Genomic DNA, 8,609 nt, shown 5'->3' on the forward strand with positions numbered 1-8,609 from the left:
AAGAAATAAATAATGTTTCTACGTAGTTAACCCTAAACCATGAGTGTCATATGTATTTTTTTGTTATTTGCAGGCATGGCCATCCTACACCTACCCTTCTCAGGTTCCTCCACTGATCGTAGATCCTGACTTATAGGGGGCTATCTCTTTACGAGAGCAGTACCTCCGTTCGACGGAGGATTTGTTTGGCCGCTACACTCCGCACAACAGCTTGCGACCTACGGCATTTCTCCGCAGAGTACACCATGGGGGAGTCAGGGAGGACTTCTTACCTACAGAGCCTCGCACCGACGGCACCTCCCTCTACTCTCCCTTCCTATCGTCCTACTCCTATAGCATCGCAGGTATCTACTCCCCTTGCATCGCAGGGTCCTACTTCCATGGCATCACAGGGTCCTACGCCACTCCATTCCACTCCTGCTTCGCTAGAACATCATCGATGGACTTCCTCTGGCAGCGTGTGTCGACGCTTATCTAAGGGCAGCGAGCGCCGTGAGAGACGAAGCAGCGGGGGATCTTGTGGTTTCGCATGTTTTGGTAGTGGCGGGGGAACGGAGTCCCCACTTTCAAAGCATGCCGCCCCTCACGAAGAGGAGGAGGACACTAACGCACCCGTGTCAGACATGCATGGACGCTACTACATGGTTAAATATGGCGGAGAGGTGGATTTCGGCATAGCACAGGGTAGGACATTTCGACGCCGTCTACAAATTCTTATACATTCAACGTATAAGAATTGTTTGTATAAAGTTTAGAGACCAACTGTCCGATCATGCACAGTAAATTGAGGACGCTCTATTAGCTAGATTTTCAAACGACCTTGATCAACGTTTTTCACAACAATGGTTGGAGGGCTACATAAAGACATTTTTAAAAAACAAGCAGTCCAGTGTGCGGCGTGCAGTAGCCAACCAGGTCAGAGATCCAGACAGGAGTTACTGCGATGGCAATATGGCAGGAGCGGAGTGGGAGTGGGCAATTCAAGGGAAGAGCGATCAAGCTACGACGTGCTCATCATACAGACAACAACGCGAGGTTCGCGCAAGACAAACTCCCACGCACTATGGCTCAGGAAGCAAGGGAGCTTGGAAGGATAAATATGTAAGATTAATTGGAGTATAACGTCGATCGGTGATTATAAAGATTGTAGTTGATGATTTGATATTCTTATTGATAAATTAGGAAAATGTCACTGTCTCTCGACCAACCAGAGAGATGGTCAAGTATCGACAGCGACATACATTTGATACTTGGCGATGATTGTTCGAAAACAACCACATCTCTCGCGAGCAATTCGACGCGGTGGTTGGACCACTACAAGCGGTAAGTTTAAACGAGTAATTTTGTATCAATTGTTTTGAGCTGGTGATAATTGTTTAATTTGGTTTGGGTTTATATAGAGTCAAAGTGATCCAACATACGTGCCTCTGGACGACGACGAGATAGAGGAGGATTAGATAGAAAAATGTTTTGTCAAAACTTTTGTAAAGTTCCAATGTGGCACAATGTATATACAACTATTTACTTTTTATTATAACTTTTTTAAATAGTTGATCTTCTACATTTTTTATTGTCAAGGTAAAGTAAATTCAATTTCAGTTCTTTGGTATTTTTTGTACTCTTCCAAAAAATAATTGATGTTTCATTGTTTTATGCAGGTCAAAAATAAAGGTGCTCATTTGGGTGGCCCAAATGAGCACCTTTATTTTTGAATTGGCGTGTAATGGCAATAAGCAGGATAATAACAGCGGCAAAAGTCGCGGTAATAGCAACGGGTATATTGTCGCGACTATTACCATTTTTATTGCTGAGAAACCACTACCGCGTGCATAGCCACAGTTATTGCCGCCCCCACAAATTTTTCTCTCTCCTTTTTCCTTTGTTTTTCTACGGCAATGTTAGCGGTTATAGACAACTCCTCTTATAGATGATATGATATGGAGCCTGGCTAGAAACAAGTAATTGTTAAGTGGCTCATTACAAAATTAGATTTGGCTATTTGAGTCAATTGTGGTAAAGAGGGACTTTCCAATCCCTTTTTTTTTTCCCCCTTGGGGAAGGTGGGATGCTTTGTTTGCCAATATGCCAAGTGTTGAAGTTGATCCACGATGGGAGACTCAGACTGAAGCAGTGTAGATGCAAGGTAGGCGGTGCTCTTCCTCAGAAGCGAGGACAGCGAGAGCAGTGACAAGGTCATGCATAGCAGGACGACAGCTAGGATCGTCATGCGTGCAAGCCAAAGCCAAACGAACAAAGTGTGCCACGTGTCGCACATCCGCGCATGTGCTCCAAAGTTGCACGTCCACCACCTCCGTCGCTGACCTTCTACCTGCTGCTGCCCGTGCCCACTTCACTACCCCACCCACGTGGCCAGCGTTCCCCCTTTGACGTGTCACTAGCTCCAACATTATTGCCCCAAAGCTGTAAACGTCACCCTGCGCAGTTGGCTCCAATGCCGGGGCATACTCAGGTGCAACAAACTCTGAATGGACAGGAGCATGCCAAGGTTGCATGCCAACTGGAATCGCGTGAGCGAGGGCGCAGTCAGCAAGATACGGCTTAAATAGGCCGTCAATGAGGATGTTGGAAGGCTTCAAGTCACCATGGACGACAGGTGGCTTGCAGATGCCGTGGAGGTATGCCAAGGCGGCTGCCACTCCGTGCACCACGTGGAGCGTACGTTGCCAATCGAGCAAGTGGGGACACATGCGTAAAATGTCGTGGAGGCTGCCGCGCTGGATGAAGGGCAGCAGTAGGAGGTGCTGGGCCCCACGGGAGAGGCAGCCAATGACAGGAACTAAATTGGGGTGGCGAAGACTGGCCACGTGGCGAACATGTGTGAGAAAGCTCTCCCTGTTGCTGACATGGAACTCGAGGAGCTTCACAGCTAGGACTACTCCACCGCCCAGGTTGGCCTTGTAGACAGCAGCGGAGGAGCCTCGTCCAGCAAGGAATTTGTCGTTGAAGCCACAGGTGGCCCAGTCCAGGTCAGCATACGACAGCCAGCCACGCCGGCGCCCGTCAAACATTTCCGCCGTCCACTTCTCGGATGCAGCGCTCTTGTGGTAGTCCATGAGAGAGTGCAGCTCAGAGCCCCCGGCTCCGCGATTCGCCAGCTTCTGACGCGCGGCAGCAAAGTTGACAAACATCCCTACAGCACCCACAACCAGCAGGGCCCCTGCTGCTACCACGCCAGCAAGCGCTCCTGCCTTCATGTACTTCTTCACGGATGCACCATGCTCATGCTGATGCTGCCGATCTCCAAGCGCTCCTGTCCCACCTCTTGCTTGTGTGTCATTGCTTGGACACTTGGCAGAAGGCCCTCCCACGACTTGTTGCCTGACCACATCGTCGGCAAAGCAGAGCTTCTGGTTGCCCAAGTAGGCTGAGCTCTGGAAACCCGGAAAGCGCCCACCCTTGGGGATGGGCCCTGTCAGGTCAGCATTGAAGCTCACATTGAAGTTGTACAGGTGGCCCAGGTTTTCCAGTCCAGCGGGAATATTCCCAGAGAGGTGATTGGATGACAAATCCAGCATGGCAAGGCAGGTGAGATTGCCTAGAGAGGGGCTGATGGAGCCATTGAGCTCATTATGGGATAAATCCAGATTGAGCAGTGGAAGAGTGGTGAGTATGAGGGGTATGCTTCCTGTGAGCTTGTTACTGCCCAAGAAGAGAAACGAGAGCATCGAAAAGTTCCCAAGGCTGTCCGGGATTGAGCCCGAGAGCTTGTTGTTCGATAGCTGCAAGTATGCAGAGGTAGTGAAATTGACCTTGCTTTGACAGCTTGATCCGCCGAGAGGCAGCCTCCCCATGATGAACCTGTTCCATATGGCAGCACATGCCCTGTAGTCCAGCACAGAAAAGTAGATGTTGTAATTGAAGCCCTCATCTGTGGGTAGCCATCTCTCCATGAAAGAGCAATCACCTGCATTGTCTGGCAAAGGGGCAAAGGTGGCTTCATTTTCATCCAAAGTTATCCTTGCTTGATTGCCCATCATCCCCAGACGATCCGGCAGGGGCCCTGACAAGTGGTTGTTTGCAGCATTTAACCATAGCAAACTGCTGCAATTGGTGATCTCTTGTGGCAAAGGCCCTGTTAGGCTGTTGCTGGAGAGCATCAACCAGAGCAAACTCTGCAAACCCCCTATACTGGACGGTATGCTTCCATTGAGAGCATTGAAAGACAAGTCAAGAACCTGTAAGCTTTTGAAATTCCCTATCTCCTCTGGTATTTTTCCTGCAAATCCATTCCCAGACATGAGCAAATACCGTAACGACGTCATATTTTTCAGCTCCCGAGGAATGCCGCCATCAAGGGCATTGTTGCTAAGATCAAGGTACTTTACAAGTGTCAAGTTTTGGAGCACTTCTGGTGGTATAGTCCCTGACAAGTTGTTGGAATTCAACCATAGGTACTGCAAACCCTTGTTTAAGGCTAAAAAGGAGGGGATTTTGCCAGAGAGGTGGTTTCTCTTGAGATCCAAGTAGATTAGATTAGTCAAGGAGCCCAGCTCCGAAGCGAGAGAACTGAAGTGGTTGTCCCCCAAGATAAGGCTCTTGAGTTGCAACAAGTCACCGATCTCCCCGGGTAAATACCCACCAAGGTAATTTCTCGAGAGGCTTAGAATTCTTAGTGCACTACAGTTTCCCACTGTGGAAGGAAGGGAGCCCCAAAATGCATTCCATGACAAATCCAGCTCCTGTAAAGTAGTGCTACATGTGTTGAAAAGACTTGAAGGTATCTCACCAAAGAGCTTGTTCCCTCCAAGCCTCAGCCCTTGCAAGTTGGGCATGACTTCCCCCAGCGGTTGCAGTGGTAACGACCCATTGAACTGGTTGTTGGAGAGATCCAGCAGCCGAAGACTCTGCGAATTCACATATGGCATGCTCCCTGAGAACTCATTGTTGGAGAGGTTGAGGTAGAAAAGAGAGGTCCAATTTTGGGCCATTCCTAAGTCGATTTGCCCACGTAACTGATTGGAGGACAAATCCAGCTGGGTTAAGTTTTGCAAAAAGCCTAGCTCTACAGGAATGTTGGAAGACAAGCTATTGTAAGAAAGGTCCAGGGTTTGAAGATTAGCGCAAAGGGCAATATCTGTAGGGATGCCAGCGGAGAAGTTGTTAGAAGAGAGGGAGAGGCGCGTGAGGGACGGGAACGATGAGAAGGCATGTTGAGGCAGTGGACCTTGCAAATTTAACTGCCTGAAATCCAAAAACATGACATTGGATGAGTCGTCGCAATGCACTCGAGCCCACTGGCAAATATCCTCTTCTTCTTCTTGTTCATTCTCGTCTTGATCATCTCTTCCTCCCCAGTTATAAAGCACTGAGCTTATGAATGGATTTTCTTTGCCAAGGAGGCCCTTGAGAGTGATCAAGGCATCTTTGTCTCGGTAGTAGACACTTGGAGCCAGGGCAGGACTTTGTAATGGCTCACCAAAACCTGTCACATAAGTACCGAAAATGATCATTAGCCATTTTCAATTAGCAAAACCAGCCTCACTTCAAATTTCAGCCAATGATGGTTTTATCTCAAATAGAGAGCACACTACAAATTTACTTGAACCTCCCATTTCAACTATTGTGTCATTTCAAATCAAATGCCAATTTGAATACCAGCCCTTCCTTTTCATGTCTTTGATCGAATACCATGCATGAAATATACATCAAGGTGTCGGTGAATGACTATCTGAAGCAACCAATTTAATTAGATGAATGCACTAGCGACGACATATACTTGCCAAGTGCCATGTCAAAATATTGATGTTTTTACTCTTCAATTATATCAGCACTCATATGTATTTTGCGATCGAGTAATCTTAAGAGTCATTTTAGAGGATCAATACGATCATTTATCTTTTCATCCATTCATGATTCGTAGCCATTGCCAATCAGCTTGTTGCTAATTAGGCCAGATTCACAAGTGTTGCTCTTGCAGAGACTCAGAACATAGAATTTTCTCCCAAATCGCAAGCTGTCGGGTGCGTTTGAAAACCACCTGGACAAATAGCTGATGTCTTGGACACTGTTTTTATGGTCTCAAATAAATTGTTCTCTTTAACTTTTAATTTTTCAATATAATCTTTTTCCATCTTTGATGAGATTTAGGCAAGTGGAATAGACAGAGAAAATTCTTTACAGTGGGTGCTTGAAAGTACAGAGCTTTGAAAGAGAAATTGTGTACATGATCAAGGTGTGCCATTGCCCAGCTGGCAGCAATCAACGGAGATATTGAATGTACATAAAAAAACGAAGCGAGCAAAGATGAGCTGAGGGCACTCACCGCCATCTCCCCCATTGGTTTGTGGGCCGTTTGGAGCTTGGACATTGTCCGCGAAAATGGGGGTCCAGGAGTGAAGCAGAAGCAAGCAACATACTGCAAGAGGAATGATCAGGTGGGCATGAAGACTGGTATTCGGATGGGTATACAACCGATCCATGCAAGCTTTCCCTCGACGTTGTATGAGTTGATGACGATGATCACACTGTTAAAGAACATTCGCTTGGGGTAGGCCTGCACTTGCTCTTCAATCCTGCAGGAAAGAAGTTGAAACCTTGAAGAATATGCTAGGAATGATGAGAAGATCAGTGGGCAATCCAGCTTGTTGAGGTGGGATGTGCGTATTTCTGAGAGAGAGAGAGAGAGAGAGAGAGAGAGAGAGACAGAGAAGCTAGAGCCTAATTGCAGAGAAAGACCATGGCATATTTTCGAAACTGGGGGATTGTGCGCCCAATTGACGTGTCGTTTTTTTAAATCCGGGCCCATTTCACACCTGTCCTTCGATTTGCCCCTTCCTTCGTGCTTTGGCGTGGTTGCACGTTTGAGCCTCCCCTCCATTTTGGTCCATAGGCCACCCTCCACCAGCTATACACCATTTTGCATCTTTTATATGCAGCATCCTCCGCACTTCTTCTTAAGTATGGATTCTTCCCCTCGCTACACATGTACAAAAGCCATACATGTCATTCAACTTAAAGATTGCTTCTTTATTGTGGTCTTCGCCTTCAACATCTCATATTGTATTGATTTCATGATGTGGTCACGCGAAGCATACTTATCCCCAGTAAGGTGTTATTGATGCAACTATGCCAAATCGGCATAGTTCCAAAAGGCATTGCATAGTTGTAGAAAAGACAAATAATGGGTGCGCATGTGACCATGCATGACGCTCATTTATTTCAAAGCGTAATTGATAACTATGCATCGCATGACCACTCCTCAGTGTCACATACATACTTGACCCCCCTTGAGCCTCATCTTTGAAGCTCTTTGCATATCAGGTCTCCTCTTGAAGTGAACACAGCAGTGTTCCTCTTATAATTAAGAAGGGGATCACACACCCACTAGCGGACCTCAATTGTCGACATCGTGCTTTGAGAGAGCGAGCAATAAAAACATGTTCAACCTATCATCTTCTCATTCTTTGTACGTTGAAACGGTGAAATTTTATAATTCACTTAGCATGCTTCACACCAAGGGTGATGAGTCTTTAAGCCACAAGATCTTCCAAGCGTTATGTTTTGAGAAGATGGCTATCAATTAGGCAAGCAAAACAAGCCTAAGTTTTCAAATTCAACAAAATGCTCACATTTGGGTGCGAAAGTGCACGCGATCCATATAGAGAAATTAAACATAATTGGTTGAGAGGAGCAAGAGCATGCAAAAATCTGCTTCGAAAACAATAAATAGGTCAAAACAAACAGCATATGTCTAAAACGTTAAATTTGAGTATTTCCTTAAAATGATTTGTTTCTGGCTAGAAAACATGTTTGCCCAAACACTCCATGCAAACGCCAAAATAGCAAATGAGAACCTTCACTTAGCTACTAGGCAACCAATCAACACCTTGTTATTGGGAAAGCGTGAGATACATCCCCCAAATGAAGAGCAATGACTGTATGCAAACGCCAAAAGAGCAAATGAGAACCTTGACTTAGCTATTAGGCAATCAATCCACACCTTGGTATGGGGGAAGCGTGAGATACGTCCCCCAAATGAAGAGTTTTATTGTATAACTAGTATGTGACCCGCGCGTTGCTGCGGCTAGAAAATGCATATCTTCTATTCTTACAACTACAAAGGTGAAAAATTATATAGATTCCATTATTCTACATGTATACACTCTCTTTAATTTTAAAAAAAAGTGATTCACAACATCTCTCTATGGATTCTCAAATAAAAATATAAATGCAAGAGCCAACAAATATTCCTTTAATACTAAGCTTGGTAGGTTCTCACACATTACATAGGATTTTCTAGCCCTTATTCAATGGATTTAAGTTCTTTGTTGCTATTGAAGAGAACACACACACACACACACACACAAAGATTAATATTTATATTCTCCTCCTCCTCCTCCTCCTCCCTTCTCTTTGTTTAATTGGATAGTTCTCTGGGTTGGTGGTAGTTGCTTAATTTTCTCTCCCTCCCTAGTGCCCAAAAAAACTTTAAATACTAAATTCCTTCATATTTTGAAGGTTTTCTTACTTTCTAATTTAAAATTTAGAGGTAACGTTTCAAAATTTGTAGGTGCCATTACACTTTTTTCTTGAGCTTTTCTCCCAATTCATGAAGTCTCCAACTTTTGGTGTTCGTCATACAATAGAAG

The 8,609-nt window shown here is 45.5% G+C and overlaps 1 protein-coding gene across 1 annotated transcript; it reads right to left on the bottom strand.

Annotated features, from left to right (window-relative positions):
• Nucleotides 1-1,871: 1,871 nt before the first annotated feature.
• Nucleotides 1,872-6,651, bottom strand: LOC147440252 (putative LRR receptor-like serine/threonine-protein kinase At1g74360). Its single transcript, XM_086483495.1, has 2 exons — nt 6,284-6,651; nt 1,872-5,443 (listed from the first exon to the last, which is right to left on the bottom strand). Exons 1-2 carry the CDS (start codon nt 6,438-6,440, stop codon nt 2,118-2,120), a joined length of 3,483 nt encoding a protein of 1,160 aa, XP_086339621.1. The 5' UTR covers nt 6,441-6,651; the 3' UTR covers nt 1,872-2,117.
• Between the last annotated feature and the right edge of the window lie 1,958 nt (nt 6,652-8,609).

The sequence above is a fragment of the Adiantum capillus-veneris genome, chromosome 15 (assembly GCF_014529385.1).
Source record: "Adiantum capillus-veneris isolate H3 chromosome 15, ASM1452938v2, whole genome shotgun sequence".
Classification (NCBI taxonomy): domain Eukaryota; kingdom Viridiplantae; phylum Streptophyta; class Polypodiopsida; order Polypodiales; family Pteridaceae; genus Adiantum; species Adiantum capillus-veneris.